General features: G+C 38.4%; 1 protein-coding gene across 2 annotated transcripts in view; it reads right to left on the bottom strand.

Moving 5' to 3' along the window:
- The window catches only part of NLN (neurolysin), a 107,979-nt gene that overhangs the window by 16,702 nt on the left and 68,498 nt on the right, over positions 1 to 22,779 (bottom strand). For both annotated transcript variants that reach the window (XM_011284017.3, XM_011284021.4), the window contains exons 5-9: positions 21,082 to 21,184; positions 20,289 to 20,449; positions 12,949 to 13,084; positions 11,639 to 12,005; positions 7,378 to 7,579 (exon numbers count right to left, since the gene is read on the bottom strand). In XM_011284017.3, coding sequence (XP_011282319.2) covers positions 7,378 to 7,579; positions 11,639 to 12,005; positions 12,949 to 13,084; positions 20,289 to 20,449; positions 21,082 to 21,184 — 969 coding nt within the window. The remainder of the gene's footprint in view (positions 1 to 7,377; positions 7,580 to 11,638; positions 12,006 to 12,948; positions 13,085 to 20,288; positions 20,450 to 21,081; positions 21,185 to 22,779) is intronic.

Raw genomic sequence — 22,779 nt, 5'->3', positions numbered from 1 at the left:
GCTCTGTCTCTCTCTGTCCCAAAAATAAATAAACGTTGAAAAAAAAATTTAAAAAAAATAAAAAAATAAAAACAGAGCAAAAGTGAGGTTTCAGTTCTATTTCCTTAGAAATCCTACTTCCTCTATATACTGGAAGCTGTCTGTTTCAAGGGTCAAACATGAGGCTGGATGTAAAGGTCAGCCTTTATAACCATCTACCCTGGACTAGGGACTGATTCTGTAATACTAATTGCATGATTTTCTAAAGATTATAGTTTTTAAGTAAGTATTAACAGAGCAAATAAAGGCAAATACACCATCAGCTACCACTATAAAATATTTTGAGAAAAATATACATTTTGTATATTTTGCTTGTGTGAATATTTTTCAGGCAGCCACTGCAGATTAGGGTACACCTCAACTCCAAGTAACAACAAATTGTGTGTGTGGTTGGAGGTGGTGGTGGTGGTATTTCAGAACCTAGAAAAACATGAACAAATGAATAACTCATGAGTTGCAATTGAATAAAATAAGAATTAACACAGTTATGTCATGCAGAGTAGAGAAGAGAGGACTTATTCTGCCCCAAATCATGGTGGGGGTGGGGGGAGAGAGTGCAGCAAATGAATGAACAGATCAACAATGTCTTCTAAAGAACAAAAGGAAATGTTTGCAAGGAGTAAAAGCTAAAAATAACCCTACTGCTTACTAATTTCCCGTAAGTCAGTCATGCTGTTTCTCTGTGTGCCCTTTGAGCAAGATCATTTAAATATTTTTCAAATGAGGAGGACAAAGAACCTACAAAATTCAAAAGCTCAATTTCCAGCAAACAACTAAATTCTAAAAAGAAAGGAATCCACAGTCAGCCACTGTATAAGTCTACAAAGAAATTCTGAGCAAGTCTTAGGATGTAGGAGCCTGCTGGGGGTCTGACAAGCAAAACAGCATGACTGCTGAATTATTACTCACTGCTGACCAGCCAGCAAACACTACTCCCTAGTATTAAAGTATTTAGGTTCCAAAGAACCCTAAAAAGTCCTTTATACAGTTTTTTCCTTTTTAAAATTTTTAAAAATTTTATTTTAAAGTTTTTAATTTTATTCATTTTGAGAGAGAGAGGGCAAGTGGGAGAGGGGCAGGGAGAGAGGGAGACATAACTATTGATGTTAATATGCTTCCCTGATAAAGCAGAGCATTGTAAAATACACACAAAATAATTCAATTAAATCATTTTGCAGGTGACACTTCAAAAAAGTTTTAGAGCATTATTGGTGCAAGAAATATTTTGAGAATAAAAGTCTAGAAAACAACGTAAACTTAGATTTCTGTTTGGTCCTAAGTTCTTGAGAGGAAGCAAGTTGTCTAAAACTATGAGATTTACCTTTATTATCTTTTCAACAGACAACAGGATGCCTAAAATATATACCACCATAGATTTTTACAACAGATGACTCGATGTTAGAGATTAACTTCTCAATTCATACAATACAGTAAGAGCTGGAACCAAGTTACATCAACTAAAGCTCAAAAGTCACAAGGGTTTTTGCTCTATTTAAAGACCAAAGTCTTATGGGTTACTGTTCTAATTAAGAGGCTGATTGATTTTAGTGGTTGTAACTAAAGTGTTATATTCATGATACCAAATACCAACTCAAAGAAAAAGCAATCGCTGCAATCAGTAAATGTACTGTGTTTAGAAAAGGAAAAGGCCTCAAGAGACTAGCCTTTGGCTGTGTAAGGTGATCCCCTAATGATTTCTTAGCATTCATTCCATACTCCAACCTGACTTGCCCCGAAATGTACGGATGATACAGAAATTTATGTAACAAAGCATTAAAAAAAGAAAAGTGCCAGTGTCTCTTAGACTTTGCTGCAAATAGAGGGTTAAAGTTCATACTTTTAACTTCACATACACCTAGCCATCATTGGAAGTAATAATAGTAATAAAGAGACCTTGAATAACACTTTGTTAACTTGCTTATTAAGCTTCAGAGCAGTACTACAGTTCAGCAGATCAGTATCACACCATGATTTAAAAGACATGAGAAATGACACATAATCCACAGAGGTCTTAAATACTGCCATCTTGAACTCACAGGTTCATCCCCAAAATGGCTATACCTTCCTGACTACTCCTTCCTGTATATAAATTTCTTTTTTTTTTTTTAAGACAAAAACAAATAAAAGTTCAGTTCAAACTCAAATGCTAACTAAGAAGGTTAGGGAGTATGTGTGCCATATTCACCAGTGTATCCCAATACTTAATAAATACTTAATTGATATCATTTTACTTACTATTCTTCTTCTTTTAATTTAGTATTTCGTGTCCTCAAACTAAACTCGAAACATTCAAAATATTATCTCCTTTTTATTTTTCTTTTGAACCCCATCCTACCACATGTTAGACACAACAGATAATCAATACCTTTGCTTCTAAGGAATCAACTAAACGTTTACCTCCATTTAAAATAACTTTTTCTAATTATTAAAAAAAAAAACACGTGTAGAAAAGACAGTAAGCAAATGAAAAAAAATAAGTGTGTCCCCACATAGAAATAAACCATGTATGGGTCATCATATTTGGTTTATGGCTTTAGCATTTGTTCTGTGTACACAAGCATATATATAAAGAAATAAAAACACACATAAACTAACAAAATTGAGATCCTGAAAAAAAATCACTTATAACGCTGATGATGGAAACACTAACAGTGTAAGGGCTGGGAGTCGGGAGCAGAGGCTACAAGGTTGTTGATAAGTGTTCACTGTACTTCAGGACTAAAACCTAAAAGGTCACTTTAGACAAAGGGAAATGTGGAACTAGATAAACTCATTCATTCCCCACATGATTACGTATGATTGATTTAGAGGGAATGTCATTTAAGAAGCTAAGGAGGTAAAAGTCGATCCAACAGGAATACATACTTGGGAGACCAAATTCTGACCACATGACACAGTGCTGTCTCCAAGGCACAGAAGAGGAGCACAAAAATGGGTATAGTCAGTAGAGTAGCAAAGAGCATGACAGATCGTGGGTGAACCATTTAACCCTCTTGAGTATCAGTTTTCTCTGCTTGAAAATGGGGGGGGGGGTAATAGTACAATAAGAGAAGTAGGTTGGTAAATCCACTTCAGGGAATACTGTGAGGATAAAATTAATTAATGAATGGAAGGCAGTGATTATGGTGTCTGGAACATGGACAGTGCTCACCAAGCCTTGGCTGTTATTATCCTTCTTAGCCTGACCAGTTTGCCTAACCAGGTATGGTCTTGACTGATGTCATTGTGACTGTCCTCAGTTTCCTCCAAGTATCTATTTTTCCATATTGATACTGAATATATTCTCTTCAACTAATCCCGCCATTCGTAATCTTCTATAAACTGCTCATTCTGTTCTGGCTTCTGGAATCAAATTTCCAAAATAGGCAATAATCATTAAAAAAACAGAAAAATCCAAACTTGGTTTCTAATCACCGTCAACAGATCTTCACCCAAAATCCACTGAGGATAACCATTTGTGAATCTCTTAAACTGTAAGCAACAGTACTTTGCCTCATGGACGCTTTTTTCCCCCTATTAAATTGTGACTTGTGTGTTACATATTGATCCCCAAAGGGTTGCATTATGTATAAATTATAGTTAGAAAAATACTTCAAATATATATGGCACTTTATGCTTTCCCAAATAACTTTCACACATTATTAAATCTCACCAGCACCCCAGGCAAGTAGGTATGAGAAGTGTTGTCTTCATCTATGAGTAAGAAAAATGAGATGGCTCAAGGAGGTGAAGTAACTTGCCAAAAGTCACACAGTCAGGCCCACAAGTACATGGATGGTTTTTAATGCAGTGTTCTTATCCTAACACTAGCATGCCTTCCTGACTGGTACAGGGTTTACTTACAAGACGAGAAGCTCTCTATTAGACTTTTGACCAAATTAACAAATTATTTGGAATTACATAATTTGAAGTTTTTCTGCTCTTCCATTCCTTTCACTTTGAATTAATAAGGCTTTATTATGATTATGTGTTGCTTTAAAATGATCTCTAACAGTCCAAAACTCATTGCTTTTAATGTGCAAACGAACACAGACATCCCAATGGAAGCTATTAAGAAGTATTACTTTTCTTTTCTACCTAAGTTCAAAAGGCCAGTGATTACTGAGAGCCCAAACCACAATAAAGCCAAGAAACAGGAACAGATTCTAAAGATACCACCTTGTGATTGTATCTTCAAAATTATATACCCAGTAGTATAAACACAAGAAAATATGAGTGAAACTTTATCTCCTGAATGATGAGACAGTAGACATATTGAACTAGTGCACTTACATGTTTGAAAACTGGATGTTCCTGCAGACACATTTAAATATTACTATGACAAGCTCCAACGAGCTCTTCTGGTCATCAAACTTGCACACTGCCAAGGTGAGGAACCTAAATAGTGAGCTGCTATATCTTAAAATCAATCTAGTGAATATGTATGGCAAATTTAATTCACTATGTATTTCTCAGGGAAGTCAGATGTATTACTAAACACAGAAGCTATTAAGCTCCTTATTCACTACCACCCAGTTTAGGTCAATACAAAAGGTTTTGAAATTAGTATAGAGCTGCAAAAAAATGGTCCTGTGCCCATTAGTTTTGAGAAAAAGTAGTGATTATTGGTTCTGTATACAATTACCTAAAAGTTCTTTTTTTTTAATTGATGTGTAGTGGACATATAATATTAATATCAGGTGTACAACACGGTAATTCAACATTATTATCTTTAAAAGTTCTTAAAACATTACAGGACACTTGAAAGAATTAAAAGACAAATAGAGATTTTTTTCAAAGATAATCTTGTGAGGAGATGACCGATCAAGGGATTGTACTACATACTATTTAACTATATGACACATTTTGTGTTCATGGAGGAGGTTAGGCAAACTCCAAGAATTGAATATAGTCCACTGTTTCAAGAGACACCATATACGAACACTGTCATCATCATATATACTATCATCAGTATATGAGTACATATACTGACTCATGTATATATTATATATTCATAGATGTATATCAATAATTATATCAATATAATTAAAATATACATTATTCATTACAACATTTTAGAGAAACGAAAACTAGACTTATCCTAATTAAAGGAAATGTCAGCCAGAAAATGGACACTGACTGAAAATAAATATTTCCAGGATCCCTATAGCTGTGAAAGTACTTTAAGACTATGAGAAAGAAAATTTAGTTTATTCTGAAAGATTTCCTTTCCTTGGCTTGAACACAGGATAGAAATGGCTATATCAGTATATAAGGACTTTTTTACCTGAACAGATGCATATCTTATTTCCCTATGTTTTTTTTTTTAACACGGAAATACCAGAATGTAAGGATAAAATGTTGAAACAACTAAACAGTTTTTTTTAACAATAGTGACAGTGGAATTTTGGAATTAAGTAGGTACATTTTTAGTCATTATAATGATTAGGAGCAGTTTTGAGAGCTGGGGATGCTAGATGTCCAGGACTGAATTGTACATACCAGGAAAATTAAAAAAAAAAAAAAAGGTCCCATATGCTGCAGGCCATTCATATATCCTACTGGATATTCACACAAGTGAAAAATCTATAATTAAGTGAGCCCAGACACCAACTCTATTGCACATATTTCTGTAAATTATTTTTTACCCACTTTTAATTTCCAGGACTCCTTACTGGGATCAACTGTGTAAATCAAAGTAAGACTGCTTTTTTGTTTAGAAGTTTCCCAAGAGATGCTCACCACATTGGAAAATCATGTCACCACTGGTGCTAGTGACCAATATGAAATGTCTCTCTGATCCCCCATTCATATGTTAAAACGTAACCTCCAATGTGATGGTAGGAAATAAGGCCTTTGGGAGGTACTTAGGTCATGAAGGTAGAGCCTCCATTAGTGGGATTTAGTGTCCTTACAAGAGAGATCCCAGGGAGCTCCCCTGCCCTCTCCACCATGTGAAGACATAGTGAGAAGGCACCATCTCTGAACCAGAAAGCAGGTTCTCACCAGACACCAAATCTGCCAGCACCATGATCTTGGTCTTTTAGCCTCTGGAACTGACTAAGAAATAAATTTCTGTTGCTTATAAGCCACCTAGTCTATGGTATTCTACTATAGTAACCTGAACCAAGACATTTGGCAATACCATTCTAGGACCTGAATTGACAGCACAAACCATATTTATCACTCTGTAGTTTCTGCTACTGGATTTTATTCATAATGAATACTTCATTATGTCTTACTATATAGCCATATCCAGGCATTACTATTTGGAAAACATAAAAATGTATTTCTTTTATGTTCAGTGAGGACATTATATCAATTTAAAAAATTCTTTGTAGGGAGAAAGGCTGTTAGGGAAAAAAAGTAAAATCCAAATAAAGTGCTGAGTATAGTTAGGAGTACTGTAGCAATATTGGCTTCTTGGTTGTGACAAATGTATTACAATAACATTAGATGTTAACAGTAGAGGAAATAAGGTGAGGGATACCTGGGCAATTTTTATACTATTTTCGCAAGTTTTCTGTAAATATGAAATTATTCTAACCAAAAATTTCTTATTAACAAGTTTACCTTTAGAGATGCATAGAGATTTCGAATTTGGAAAACTGTTCCTCCATTTCTGTTAACATCAGTTTTCTAAACTGTTAGGTTGAACTACTAACTTGATGTTTTCATATGTCAAATAACAGCTAAATACGAACAAGTTCATATGGTTTATCCTAGAATAGTGTGGGGCGAGTTTACCAAACTGTATTACACAGCTGAGAAAAACTGTACTTTTCATTTTCATAAGTAAAGAGAAATGAGTTACAATCTACTGCACATACCCACATGCGCTTCTTCGCAAAGTCTCCCCATGGTTATAGTATATTACCTATGATTTTGATTTGAAGCTAGTAATGGAAGGTGTTTCAACATAATTTATTATTAAAAAAAAGAGTTGAGTCTGAGACCATTGAAAACCACTAAACCACTGAACTAAACAAAGCATTAGTAAGTGGAAGAGACAGATTACAGCATAGTTTATCTGTGAAGCTTACACTAAATTCCTATGCAGAAGAAAAGAATGAAAAGAAAAAAACACAGTATTTGTAACCCTTAATGATAAGTCTTCCTTCTTTTTCTTCTGCAGGGTGGTCTTCAGTGAGCTCTTTGATCAGTGAATTAAATTCCTAGTAAAAATCTGGTGTTAAAGAGGACACAATAAGAAAAATTTCATGTTTTTACAGAAGGCCTATGAAATTCTTGAGCATATTCAGCTTTTGAAAAAACATGTAAGGGAGGAAACTAACAGCAGTAGAAAAAATAAAAAGCCAGAAAAGCAACTGATAGGTTTACTATAAAACACTCACTCACCTGTGCACAAATCTGATGCATGACATGACCAAATTCATGGAAGTAAGTCCGCACCTCATCATGCCTCAGGAGAGAGGGACGACCAGCTATTGGCTGAGAGAAGTTCACCACAAGGGCAGCCACTGACATCATGCGGCTCCCATCAGGGAGGAGGCAGCCGGGCTGGAGACCAAAGCAGGCTGCGTGGTTGTACTTTCCTTCCCTGGGAACCAGAAGCATTGTTGGTGAGATAGGAACGCTCTTCTCTAGCAACAACATTGCTGTGACCTCTCTCAGTCATTAAGTCTTATTTGATACCAGAGGACACTTTGGAACATGTAATCCACCCTTTAGAAAGTAGGTCAGCATTTTATTAAAATGGACAAACTAAAACTAAGCAAACAAAAACCCCACTATCACTTCACATGAGTTATATCGCCAAGGTTTCTTCTGTTGAAAAATCTTAATGTAAGAATTAAGAATATACACCACACCTACTGTAGAGCTCAGTGTTTAATTTATTTTAATGGGATCTTGCTTTTCTTCTTCAAAGATGGTGTCACTAAACACTAAACTGTTGAAGCAAGCTTGAGGTAAAAGATATAGTCTGATACACTAGGTAGTTTTTTCTTAAAGTTAGAATTGATAAAAACCAAATACCAGACAATAAGGTTTTTCCTTTTATTCAAGGAAGGAAGAATAAGTATTCACAATTAAATGAGCTCCTTTTATAAACTAGTCAGGACTTTTTGAAATAGAATACTTTTAGTTAGCTTAGCAAAAAGCATAAGTTATACTATAAAGTGGTCTATTCTTGGACAATGGGGTATCAGTGATGGTCTCTCCAAAAGCTATGTGCAACTGGACTTTATTCTAGAAGTAGGCTTCCTTCTTCTACTTTTTTTTTTTTTTTTTTCCTCAGAAAACTAATGGTACTTTCAGGTTTGGGGTAGAACTTTTAATTTGATTTGCTTTGATTTATACATACATTTTTTTGTTTTATCTTTACTTGGTGACTACTCGTCTTCCCCCCCCCCCCCCGCCCCACTGATGTCATTCAATTAAAAAAATAAAATAAAATAAAACTAGCCTTTTCCAGCTTTCTATTATGAGGTATAAAGCTGAAAAGTGTGTTGTTCCTATATCTGTATAACAATATGCTGCACAATCTTCAAATCACAACTTTCCTTGAATTTATCAGAAATCGGAAGGCAATCAACTAACTCACCATCTAAGACAGATGACTTTAAGGAGACAGGAAGTGAGGAAGCAAGCATTTTTTCACCTGGGGCAAATACTGCAAACACCAGTGAGAAAAGTCTTTCAACAAATTGTTAGGGGCACCTGGGTGGCTCAGTCGGTTAAGTGGCTGACTCTTGGTTTCGGCTCAGGTTACATCTCTCGGTTTGTTTGTTCGAGCCCCACACTGGGCGCAGTGCTGACACCTCAGAGCCTGCTTAGGATTCTTTCTCTCTCCCTCTCTTTCTGCCCCTCCCCTGCTTGCTCGCTCTCTCTCAAAATAAACAAACAAACACAAATTTATAAAAAAAAAAAAAAAAAAACTGTTAAAGGCCATCGTGGGCCAGCAAAACAGGGAGACACTGGGAGATATATATATATATATATATATATATATATATATATATATATATATATATATATATATATAAACAATACATATATAAATAATATAGCTAATATAGCCATTTGCAGGGTCTTCTCCCTGGACGCAGACAAAAGGACGGTAGCAGGATGACAGCCCTGAGACAGCATCAGTCTTGATGTAGGCCTGGGGATAGGGAGCCTCTACCTTGATAAAGGAATGAAGCACTGCCTTCTGGGAGGAAAGGCAACAAACCCTGTTGTCCTATCAGCACTGGTGAAAACCCACTGCCACTGGGAAAGAGAAGAGAAACAAACCTCTACTTCTGAAGGAAGGACAGGGAGATAGTGTAGACCCAGACATATCACTGAGGGTGGGGCGGGACCACTGAACAGGCTGAATCATCCCTGAGCAGGGACATGGGAAGGGAAGGCAGAGAGAGGAGGGGAGAGAACCCATGAACATGTACACCAGAAACTGCACAACGAATGTCATAAAATTTTCATCCAGCCAACCTTCTGGTTGTTCAATGGGTTAATCAGTGTTTCTGGAAGAATTTTGTGTAGTTAGTTGGAAATGCATAAAGAGATCCGTAAATCTTATTTTTAACGGGGGAAAAATAACTAAAGTAATCTGGAACATGTATACCCTGTTATATTTTATACCTCTTGGTACATTATGAAAGGCTAAAAACGTATCCTCCCCACACCCCCTCCAAAGTATTCCTAATTTGAGAGTAATGTCAGTGCTACTATGTTAGAGAGACAAGGGTTGAGATATTTGGAGAATTTTTAAAGTATAAGAATAGCTTAAAATCAAAGATTTTCTATCAATTTAAAAATCAGTGCCATTGAGGGGTTTTTAATCTTTCCTTTTAAAAAATAAACTTGACACATTTAATTTTAAGGGATTCTTTGTTCTGAGGTTTTGCCTTTTCACATATTGTTTATAAAATGATGTGGATTTAAAAAAAAATGTCCTTTCCTTATCAGGCATCTTCTATCGGAACCATCAGAATACTTTTGTTTTTCTTTTGAAAATCTCAGTATTCAATGAAAAAAATTGAAATGTGATTAAAAAAAAGTAACTGGTCTTTCTTAGACCTATTCCAAAAATCCTTTTTTGAGTCACAACACAAATTACCCTATCTTACTTTTATGGAGTGACAAGAAGGTGACAGGAAGTGAATATTAAGTAGGTCACTACTTTCACAAGAGATCAGCTTCTGATCCCCATACCAGTGCTGGTAGGAATGGCCAGATATTAGAGTATGAAAGAAATCAATGATATGTTGGCAGGGAGACAGCAGGATGGGGTGGCAAGAACTGCTAACTTTGACACTGGAAGTAGAATTTGGGGACAGTTACAGAAGACGCCAAGGTTGAAGGATCTCTCCTGAAAGAATTCTTGCTTAAAACTGTATGCTGACACTCTTCAATTAAAAATAGATCCATCTACATTTGACAAGGGCTTATTTTTAAACCATATCAAAAGTGAAATTAAGTCCATAAAACATTGGGATAAGACATCACTGTCCGTCCACTTGTCTGAATGGCATAGTTATTCAGCCTCCTTCCCAGCAGCTACCTAAAGTCACCTAAAGTCTGTGGATTAAAAACTTGTTTATGCTGCTCAAGTAGGGGGATACTGTAATTTCCTTTGGCCTATTTAGTAAGATGAATTGGTAATTGGTTAACAGGCTGGCTTTGGTTTAGAAAGGAGCTTAGAGGGGCGCCTGGGTGGCTCAGTCAGTTAAACATCCGACTTTGGCTCAGGTCATGATCTCATGGTTTGCGGGTTTGAGCCCCGCATTGGGCTCAGAGCCTGGAGCCTGCTACAGGTTCTGTGTCTCCCACTCTCTGCCCCTCCCCCACCTCTCAAAATAAATAAACATTAAAAAAATGTTAAAAACAAAAAAAAGAAAGCACCCTAGAGAGAATGTGATTCAAATCCTTTCATGTCTGATGAAACAGAGTCCATAGTTACTACGTTTCAGAGATAGTATTTTGAATTCTTAACATTGGCTGAATACCTAGCCTGGGTGATATGCATATACAGCCTGATGCACAGAACAATCCTATAAAGGGATCACCAGCCCCATACTACAGAGGAAGAGATGGAGTCTCAAAGAGATTAAGTCACTTAAGCATCCCAACTCAATTTGAATGACTACAAAGACTGTGGTATTCTTACTGTATTATGCTGCCTCTCAGCCAGACTCAGGGAAGTGGCCACAGACTGAAGAGTACTGGCAGACAGATTACCTGAATAACAAATATTTTGGGGGCCAATTTAAAATTAAGTAAGTATAGTACACAAACTAGATGATGATGATAATGATGATAACAGCTGCAAATTGCTGCAATTGCTATATGCTGGGTAGTCTTCCAATTAATGTTTTGCATGTGATTAATCATTTTATCCTTCCAACCCTACAAAGCAGGTAGAAGTAACATTCCTGTTTTATCGGACCTATAATACAGGTAAAGAAACTGAGGCACAGGAACATTAAGTAAGTTGCCTAGTAAGTGTCGGAGCCAGACTCTCTGGCTTCAGAGCCTGTATCTCTACTCACATTACGGAGAACCACACAAGAGAACTCTGGAAGACAAGAGTCTTAATCTGGGTAGGAACTGAATCCCTAAGGTCCCTTCCTTCCAACAACGTGATCCTCAGTACCTTGGATAGAGGTCCAAGTAGAACTGTCCCAGTACTTCTCCTGTGGCTTTATCCTTCACAGTGTAAAGTGTAACACTTGTATTCCACACGTGAGCATCTGCCACTTGCTCAAATGAAAGCCCCAACAACTCCTGGTAGATGTTGAGTAAGCCTTCAGTGACCACTTCAATTGGGAAGTATTCCTTGAGTATCTCTTGATCTATGGAATACTTGAGTTCTTCAGTCTGAGTCATGTAGTAATGGAGATCCCAGGCGTTGATTTTCCCATCGTATTCAAAACCTGTCTCTTCACATTCCTTTTTCTTCAAATTCAAAATAAACTCTCGCTCTGCCTCACCCAAGGGTTTTAATTTCTGGCTTAAATCATCTGTGAGGGAAGTGAGAAAAGTCAGTGATTTACTGCTTCTGGGAGCAAGCACATTCATACATATACTGCTGTTTTAGCATGGTGCTTCCTGCTTTGAATACTTGATACAGATAATTGGGAGCAAGGAAGGGCGGAAGGAAAGAGGGAGGGAGGGATGGATAGCAGGCTCTGTTATGACAGCACGGCTGTTCTTTTCAGGGTAATTTATTTCATGGCTCCTTGCCCTCCCATTTTTTTTTTTTAGCACCAGCCAAACCAGGCCACAACTTCCTCACACCATCAACAAAGCTCAAGTTTATCTCAGAGAACTCTGACTCCAGAGTGTTATAATTCAGGAAACAAAACAATAGTGCAACCAGCTCATATACATGATTATTCTTCAATGAGATTAGACTCCTGAAAAAGCCAGGGAAAATAAATCAGATGTGACCTGGGATCACTATTAGTAAAAACTACTCAACGCCTAAACAGCCATGGGTTTATCACTAATCCCTTCCTATGAAGAACGTCTAATTGGACACTTTTAGCAATTCCACTTTTTAGATGGATGCCACAATTTATATACTGTGGTTAATTCTATTTTAATTTCTCCCTAATTTATTTTAATTTAAAATTGGCATATTCCCATCTGAGTTACCCTCTTGCCGCCTGTATTCACACACTCTCTCACAGTTTTAGTCAGAACTGTATCGCTTTGTATACTCCATAAGTTTCCTTCTTTCTCCTTACAGCATTCCTCATGCTGTTGGCTTCACCTTATACTCTGGGGCTCCCTTTCAAATTGCCATGTCCCCTACAGGACCAAACACACATTTATCTTACATATGTGACAAAGAGTAAAGGATAAATACATAATAAGAACATACACAGTTAGCCAAATACAGTTCAACACTCAAAGACAAAGAAAAATGGAAATACAAAACAGATTTAAAAGAGACCCAACCTAGAAAGGCTGTTACATGGCTTGTACTCTTTGCAGTGTTCATTTCAAGGACAAAGTCAGCATGTGTGCTGTAGCCGAGGAGTTTGGCTACCTTGGCCCGCAGTGGGAGTAGCTGCTGCAGAATTAAGGTGTTTTCCTGGTAATAAACAACAAAAACAAAGATTAATAATTCACTGGATCCAAAGAACTAAAAGGAAGTTATTACATGTGTTTTGGGGTTGGTAAACTGTCAAATATTTTTAGACCATCTCAACCTTGTAATAAATTACTCCATTTCAGTGTTACAGACATTTTTAAAATTCATGATCCAGGGGTACCTCGATGGCTCAGTTAAAGGTCCAACTTCAGCTCAGGTCATTATCTCACAATTCATGGGTTTGAGCCCTGCATCGGACTTTGTGCTGACAGCTCAGAGCCTGGAGCCTGCTTTGGATTCTGTATCTCCCTCTCTTTTTCTGCCCCTCCCCTGCTTGTGCTCTCTCTCTCTCAAAAATAAATATTTTTAAAAAAAATTCATGATCCAATTTTATTTCTGAAATAATTGACTTTTTAAGCCTCAGGGGACACCTATGAGGTCTTAATAAAATTTTAGGTACTGTAAACTTAAGAGTTAAAATGTATTAGGGTGTAGGATGTAGGTTAAGTGTCTGACTTCGGCTCAGGTCATGATCTCATGATTTGTGAGTTTGAGCCCTGAATCAGGCTCTGTGCTGACAGCTCAGAGCCTAGAGCCTGCTTTGGATTCTGTGTCTCCCTCTCTCTCTGCCCCTCAGATGCTCGCACTCTGTCTCTCAAAAATAAACAAACATTAAAAAAAAAAGAGTTAAAATGTATTAAAATGTATTCTTAAGGACCACAGTGATTCCACATTTAATTTCATTGACAAGACTATAACAAATGTATATGTATATTAAGCTGTTTTTTTGGTGGTTAAATATATATACATATATATATATGTAAATTTGTCACTTTAACTTCACATATAGTATGGCTATTTAAAAAATAGTATTAATGAGGATGTGAAGAATTTCGAAACTCTGTGTATTACTGATGTGAATGTAAAAAGTATAGCTGCTATGGAAAACAGTATTGCAATTCCTCAAAAAATTAAACACATAATTACCATATGATACAGCAATTTCACTTGGGGGTATACATCCCAAAGAGCAGAAGCAAGCACTCAAACAGATATTTGTACACCTGTGTTCACTACAGCATTATATGAATATTAGTCAAGTGGTGAAAGCATCCCAAATGTCCATCAGTGGATGAATGGAAAAAGAAAATGTGGGGCACCTGGGTGGCTTAGTCAGTTGAGTGTCTGACTTCGGCTCAGGTCATGATCTCACAGTTTGTGAGTTCAAGCCCCACGTCAGGCTCTATGTTGACAGCTTGGAGCCTGGAGCCTCTTCAGATTCTGTGTGTCTCTCTCTGCCCCTCCCCCACTTGCACTCTGTTTCTCTCTGTCTGTCTCAAAAATAAACATAAAAAAAAAGACGAAGAAGAAAGGGGCATCTGGGTGGCTCAGTCGGTTAAGCATCTGACTTCAGCTCGGGTCATGACCTTGCCATTTGTGAGTTCAAGTCCCGCGTTGGGCTCTGTGCTGATAGCTTGAGCCTGGAGCCCACTTTGGATTCTGTGTCTCCCTCTCTCTCTACCCATCCCCAGCTTACGCTCTGTCTCTCTCTCAAAGATAAATAAACATTAAAAAAAAAAGAAATTAAAAAAAAAAGAAAATGTGGTATATACGTATAATGGAATATTATTCCATCTTAAAAAGGAAAAGAAATTTTAACACATGCTAAAATATGGATAAACCTTGAAGACATTATGCTAAGTAAAAGAAGGCAGTCACAAAAGGATAAATATTCTGATTCCACTTACACGAGGTTCCTAGAGGAGTCAAATTCATAGAGCCAAAAAGTAGAACAGCGGATGCCACGGGGAGGGGGCAGGAGGATTCGGAGTTAGTGTTTAATGGGGACAGAGTCTTAGATGAGAAAGATGAGCAAGTCTGAAGACACATGGTGGTGATTGTTGCAGAACAATGTGAATGGACTTAATGCCGTAGAACTCTCTACACTTACAAATGCTTCAGGGATTGGTCTCAAATTATAACAAACATTTTTTTTTTTTTTTTTGCTTTCTGTATGTATTAAGAATACAAATAATCATATTGCTTTATTTATTTTAACAACAAAAGGAAGAGTAATCCCATGGAGAAAGCAAATAAATGTTGGGGCTAAAGAAAAATTACCCCCAATGATTACATCAGCAAATTTATTTACAGACATGTTTCTAAAGAAGATCACACACTGGGGTTAGTCTACCTGGGTTCATAATTAGGCTCCACCATTTGAGCCTTTGAGAAGTCCTTTAACCTTTCCAAGCTTAATTTTTTCGTTTGTAAGATGTGGATAATAAAAGTAGCTAAGGCACAGTGTGATAATGAAGATTCAAGTAAGAATATAGGTCAAGTGTACAGAAAAGTACCTGGTACAAGAGCAAATACTACATATAGTCAGTTCAGCGTCTGACTCTTGATTTTGGCTCAGATCATGATCCCAGGGTTATGAAATCAAGCCCTGCATTGGGCTCTGTGCTGAGCATGGAGCCATGCTTAAGATTCTCTCTCTCTCTCTCTCCTCCTCTCCCCTGTTCATACACGCTCTAAAGTAACAAAACAAAAACAACAAAAAACTTCAAGTATGGAAACATGGATAAGAGAAACACGTAATGTAATTCTTCAAGTTCTAAAATTAACTAGTTTGAGGAAGGGGGCAGGAGGGAAAAATATAATTAACTAGTTTGAGTTTTTCTTCCATCTTTTTCAGTTTTCCCAGACCTCTCTGGACTGCCAATTTTCTCCAAATACCCTCCCCCATTCTTTCTTATAATAATAGAATTTCCTGAGGTTTTGCCGGACACATGGTACCCTGACTGCCTTCCCTAACCTTCCTTAAAACTAGTTGTGGCCACGTGATATACAATGGGACAAGGGACTGTCAATGAGGTGATGAGTGAAATTCCTGGCTCATCTCTTTATAGAGGCTTATCTCACCAGCTGTTAAATGCAGACGATGATGACCTTAAAAGCCACAATAGCGAGGACTGCAGAACTATCCCTTCCAGGGTGGATCACTCATCTATGTACTGTTAGTTGCAAGGCAAATAAACCTTTCTTTAAAAATTGTGTAAAACCGGGGCACTTGGATGGCTCAGTTGGTTGAATGTCCAATTTTGGCTTGGGTCATGGTCTGGTAGTTTGGGAGTTTGAACCCTGTGACAAGCTCACTGCTGTCGGCATGGAGCCGTGGAGCCTGCTTTGAATCCTCTGTCCCCCTCTCTCTGCCCCTCCCCACTCATGCTCTTTCTTTCAAAAAACAAATAAACTTAAAAAAAATTGTGGTAAAACATATATAATGTAAAATATGCCATTTTAACTATTTAAAAATTATTTAAGACCTTTATTAACAGGCGCTTGCCAACTGTTGACTTTTTGAAAAAATCACTTTTTGAAAAAATCAAGTTGTAAACTTTCATTACACATTAAAAATGAGGTTCTTAAAAATCTCAACTTGACCAGATAGGAAAACAGTTTAAAACGCTTTAAAGACATAGTGAGAAAAATCAGGCTTAAATTAAAAAAAAAATATATTGGTCATTACCAAAAAGAGATGTCTTTAGGTAAAAATAATAAAAACCCCATGTTGCATAGATAATGCAGATTAGAAGTTTTAGTTATCTGTTCAATGGACAAAAGGCAAGCACTTCAGGTCTTCAGCTCCAATCTTTTGTCCATTTCTTTTTTTTTTTTTTTTATGTTTTAATTTTTACATTTGAGAGACAGAGAACAAGCAGGGCATGGGCAGGGAGAGAGTGACAGAATCTGAAGCAGGCTGCAGGCTCGGAGCCGTCAGCACAGAGCCCAATGCGGGACTCAAACTCATGAACTGAGATCATGACCTGAGCCAAATGCATAACCGACTGAGCTACCCAGTACTCCTTGTTCATTTCTTATCGTTGGAATTTCATATTCACTTCTTGTGGAAGGATGAAACCATATGATGGCAGAGAAGGTAAGCCGGCATTTACTCCGCCAGCAGACTACTTCTCAGCCTGTAGATTTGGCTGCCGTGGTCTCCGTGCCATCTTGTGGTTTAGGGTTTTCTGGTTGTCTGTATGGGTCACTGAAGTTGTATCGGCAGTGACCCTGAGGTGGCTGCTGCCACTGGGTCTCATCTTGATTTTCCTTACTGTCTTCATTGCCACCCTCTCTAGGCTGTCTCTGGTGAGGAGGACCCCTGTGGAGTCGTGGTCTGCCTTGCTCTCCTTCACTCTGCTTGCCAGTGCCCTCCAGCACTTCTCCCTGCACGGGAGGGTTGGAAGACTGGTTGCCGCCCCTGGCAGGTAGGAACCATGGCCTGCAGGAGGGCAGGCGTGGTAGGGTCTGGCCTTTGGGAGCACGGTTCCAGCCCTTCTCTCCCAGCCCCCACCTCACTATTCTGGTACTTCTGTGGGTAACTGTGGGGAGGAGCCCCATGACAGGGAATCAGTAACAGTTACCATCAGCTGTGCATTTACTGCCTAGCGCTGGGGCTCCATGAGGGCCTGTCACATTTGCTGCCTCCATACCCTTTCCTTCTCCAACACCAAACTCCAGTCTCTCCCTCTCCTACACTGTGCAGGTATCTCCCTGGGTTATTCTTTTTTTTTTTTTCCTAAATGTTTATTTATTTATTTTGAGAGAGGGGGAGAACGAGAGAGAGAGAAAGCACACATGAATGGGGCAGAGGGACAAAGAGAGAGGGACAGAGAATCTCAAGCAGGCTCCATGCTCAACATGGAACCCAATGTGGGGCTCGATCCCACAACCATGAAATTATGACCTGAGCTGAAATCAAGAGTCAGATGCTTAACCCACTGAGCCACTCAGGTGCGCCCACACCGGGTTATTCTTTATGGCAGTCTGGAGCAGAAACGCATCTTCCTTGGTCTCATTCCTGTTGATGAAACCACAATTGTTTCTTACGTGCTGAACCACTTGACAGTTCCGAAAATCTTCGTTGTGATGACCTGTCTCTGCTGACCACGGAGGTGAGGAGGCCTAGGGTCTGCAGAGCAGAGGGTGGGTGAGGGCTGGGTCCCCCTCTCCCTGCTTGTGGTGGCCGTGATGGTGACTGGGCTGGCTGAGGTAGCTGCATCTCCTCGGGGTGTGATGTGAACTGGCCGGTGGGGGCTGGGCTGCTCAGGGCTCTCTGCTCCCACTCCCGCTGGAACTCCCATTTTAAACATTTTTCAGTGTACAATTCAGTAGCACAAATTGCATTTATGCTATTGTGCAACCACTACTACTATCTGTTTCCAAAACTTTTCCAACACTCCAAACGGAAACTTGGTAACCATTAAACAGCAATTCTCCAGTGTCCCCAACCTCTGCCAACCACTAATCCTTTCTCAAGAGAAATAACTTTTATCTTATTTGAGTCACTATGCTTTTGGCTGGCTTTTGTTAGCTGCTTAACCTGTAACCTTATACCCACAGAGGCTGATATTAGGAATAGGGTACTGCTATAAGAAAAATGAAAAATGTACGGGAATGGAAGGTAAGGACAAAGACAGTGCAAGCTGGGAGGGTGACAATCCTTATACCCCATGGTAACATTTGTTAAAGCTATTTCATAGCATTACTTGGAAGGCAGGGCAATTACCTACAGAGTCTTAGCTCTAGGGGAACTGTTGGGGGAAAACTAACAATGTTGGTGCATGTTTGTTGTTATCTGTGGCTTTTAGAAAGACTACATAAGAGAGATGAACTCAAGTTCTCAAGTGAGAAGCGATCAGTTTGCAAAGATGGAAGGAAAAGACTTGTACCAGCAGAGATTCTGTCTATGGCCTACAATCTGGGCCTTCAGATGGCTGGAAAAGCTGACTGCTCTGTACTCCTAACATTGGGAGAAAAGACTGTCACTCAGAGTTACTGAATTGTAGAGATGCATTTGAGAATGTTGCCTTCCTCCTCAAGCCTACTGTTTCAGAAGGCCCCAAAACAGACTCCATTAAATTGAAAAAAAGCAGGATGGATAGGATATAGGAGCCAATATAAAAAGATCTGGTAGATTTAAGAAGTGTTGACCAAAACATTATTTGGGTGTAAACGTTTTAACATGGATCTGACTAGAAGCAAACAGACAATAAACCTACTAAGTTTTTGAGGGAATTGTATTACCAAAGGCATCATGAGCTTGGCCTACAAAAGCTTGAGGTTATTTGATCCCTAAAGCAATCCTCAGGTGTCAAACCAGCATCAGCAGGCATCTTTATTAGTAGCTGCCCAGGATATGGTCATGGAAGGTAACAGGAAAGAAAGAATTTCTGGCAGGTAAAACCAGGCGTCATGGAGTACAATTGCTAAAACAAACTCCTATTGGAAAAAGAACCCAAATAACTTTAATGAGCTATCCAAGGAACTTCACCAGAGCTTTTTGAAAACTGGTATGGGCCTATGTTTCTCATGCTTTCCTTTTCCAAATAGGAGCTTTTAGTGTGGTTATTCTGTTCCTATTCTATCAGTGGGTGTGCATGGTGGGGATGAATGGACCAGACAACTTGCCCTCTCTTTCACAGGCTGCTAGATAATGAGAAGCTACAAGTGGGGAGGACTCCAGACATCCAGGGGTTTGAGCTCAAGGCAGTAACTGGTTAGAATCTGACATATGGTGAATAGGTTCTATATGTGCGGGGAAAAAGGAGCTATCTGCAGAGCTAGAGAGGCAGACTGTGGTGGAGCTGGCTAGTTGACTCTAAGAATGCATTTCTATTTCTTCCTTTTTTGGTAATAGAATTCCCTGAGCTGAGCCAAAGACTGCCAACTAAAGTCTATACTTCCCAGGTTCTCCTGCAGCTAGATATTGCTACATGATGGAATCTCGAGTCAATGGGATGTGAATGGAGTTGATGTATGTCATTTCCAAGTCTTCTTAAAAGTGCTGTCTTTATTTTCCTTCTTCCCAAGAAGCTGGGAAATGGTGACAGCTGGAATGGCCTTGGAAGTCACTTGTTGAAGACAGGTGCTCCACGAGCCCTTGACTAGCAACTTAGTGAAAGAATACAACTTTCAGTTTATTTAACCCGTTCTATTTTTATTAGAATAGCATAGGATATGGCCACACTGAGGCTGCTAATGAGCAAGGGAAAAGCTAAAAGCTTTCAGGAATTAGGAGGCATAATACTCACACAAATAAGTGTACTGGTCTCTGAGCTAACTCTGACACTGGTAAACAAAGCAAACCTCTTTCTTAAAATCTCCCATAAAGACAAAAGACAAACATTTAGAGTACCTCTTTGCACCTTGTATTAAAAGCCATTTCCATCTTCCTTCTGGTTTCAGGGATGCAACATTTCTTCATGACGGGAAAATAGTGTGGATATTTTAAAGTAATTTTATACTTGTCATCATCTGTCTTTTCTAAACTGTCAATGAAATCATCAGGAAGAGCACCTGCAAAAAATCATTTTCTCATACGTCAATTTTTTCCACTCATTATTGGTTGATTTAGCATTGGCATGGTGCCTTTAAGAATCTCTAGGAATTCTGTAGAGTAATTGAAGTTCAAGTAAAATAATGACAATCCTTATAATATCATTTGGATGTTACCGGATTGGGGGTGGTAGTTAGAAGACAGGTGGCTTAGGAGGTGGTAATTCAAAACATGAATAGGCTTCAGTGCACTGGTGCAGATGGTGTTTTGATGGAGAACAGGCAAAATTAAGCCAAGAAAGATCCAGAACAGATTAAGAAGACACTAGGTTAAGTGACAATGTAGGGGACATTATAAGGCAAAAAAATGTCAAGGCACTGAAGGCTGTTAAATACCAGTGTAATTTACCAAGAAATATTATGAAATCTCCTTTGGACTGTCTCTAAAAACAGTATACACTCTTATTAGCATAAAATCTATGCATGGTTTGGTTGTCTTTTCTGTAGAAGGCATGATGGGCTCTGTAGAAGGCACTGGTTCATTTTTTAAAAAATTCTTTCAACTCTGATTTGACAAATTATGAGGTAACATTATTTGCCTAAATTATATTATTTAATCCAGAAAAAGAAAAAAAAAAAACACAGGATTTTACCAAGTTCGGCCTTAGAAAATACAAGGAAGGTATCATCCTCATTGAGATTTTTGTTGAAGTCAATACATAGCTCACTCATTCTTTTCTTCATTGCTTTGATTTCCTGAACAGAGGATACAAATACAGAATATGAACAATAAAATGAAACTTTGATTTTTATTGTCATTGGTCAAGTAAGTTTCACTTTTATATGAAGACTGGCTTCTATACCCAACTATCAGGAAGTACTTTTTTTAAAGTCATACTTGAGGAGTGCTTGGGTGGTCAGTCGGTTGAGCGTCTGACTCTTGATTTCAGCTCAGGTTTTAATCTCAAGGTTTGTGAGTTCGAGCCCTACATCAGACTCCGTGCTGACAGTGCAAAGTCTGCTTAGGATCCTCTCTCTCCCTCTCCCTCTGTCCCTCCCCTGCTTGTGTTCTCTCTCTCTCTTTCAAAATAAATAAATAAATGTTAAAAAAAAATAAAGATATGCTTGATACAACAGTTCCCTTGCTGTCTTCTCTGCTATGTCCATGAGTATCTGTATGCAACATGTACAAAAAGGCAATTCCAGTGATGCAGTAGAAACTAGCTGTAAACTTGTAAGAGCTAAATAAATTTAGGAGGGATAGTCAAAGCGTACTCTGGCACATGGTATATACACAAAATAAATAGTTGCTGGGTGAATGGATCAATCTAGTAGCCTATTAATAATTAATATATTTCTAATCTTTTCCAATTCAAAGTTTTAATGTAGAAATCAGTATTTGGTGCTGAAGTAAACCAAGAGATAAGAAGTGCAAATTAATTCTATAGTTGCTTTGGAAAAAAGGCTATATCTTAGTATTACAGAGCTTTGTAAACTGAGGTGATTTATGGGAACTAACATATGTATAAAAACTATTAAGTGGGAAATCAAAGGAAGAAAAAAAAAGGAAACCACAAGAAAAAAACATGAGACATTTTTATTAACCTGTCCCATCTTCTAAAAATGCTAAATAATGAAATTTACATAAACCATAATGGTTCTCAAAGCATGGGCCTGACCAGAAGCCTCATCACCTGGGAATTTATTAGAAATGCATATTCTTTTTTTTTTTTTCTTGAGAGACAGAAGAGAGAGAGAGAGGGGCAGAGGAAGATGAAGAGAGAATCTTAAATGGGCTCCATGCCCAGTGTAGAGCCTGAAGCAGGGCTCGATCGCACATCTATGAGATCATGACCTGAGCTGAAATCAAAAGTTGGATGCTCAACCAAGTGAGCCATCCAGGTGCCCCAGAAATGCATATTCTTGAGATTCACACCAAACCAATGAAAACACAAACTCTCAGACATGAAGCCCTGTACTCAGAGCTTTAAAAGCTTTCCAGGTAATTCTGTTGCACGCTAAATTTGAGTCGGCTGACTTAACACATACTGCGCAATATTGTTTTTGGACACTCTGGTTGTCACCCCATACTCCCTTCCCCTCTCCCTCATTCTACAGTAGCCATGTAGATTGGGTGGGACCTGATCCTATCTGAAGTTCCAGGGGTGTGACTCTGTGCCAGTTAGGATATCAATTGGGATGGGACTAGTTCAGGTAAGCCAGGCCTGGCATTATCCTCACTAAAAGGGGATTTGGGATTTGGCATATGATCCAATCTGGGCCACCACTAAGACATGAGGGGAGGTTTGATGGAGACTTCTCTATGTCCTTCTGGATGGTGGAACTTCCCA

The sequence above is a fragment of the Felis catus genome, chromosome A1 (genome assembly GCF_018350175.1).
Source record: "Felis catus isolate Fca126 chromosome A1, F.catus_Fca126_mat1.0, whole genome shotgun sequence".
Classification (NCBI taxonomy): domain Eukaryota; kingdom Metazoa; phylum Chordata; class Mammalia; order Carnivora; family Felidae; genus Felis; species Felis catus.
The sequence above is the reverse complement of the archived record's forward strand: the minus strand, read 5'-3'. Positions and strand labels throughout refer to the sequence as shown.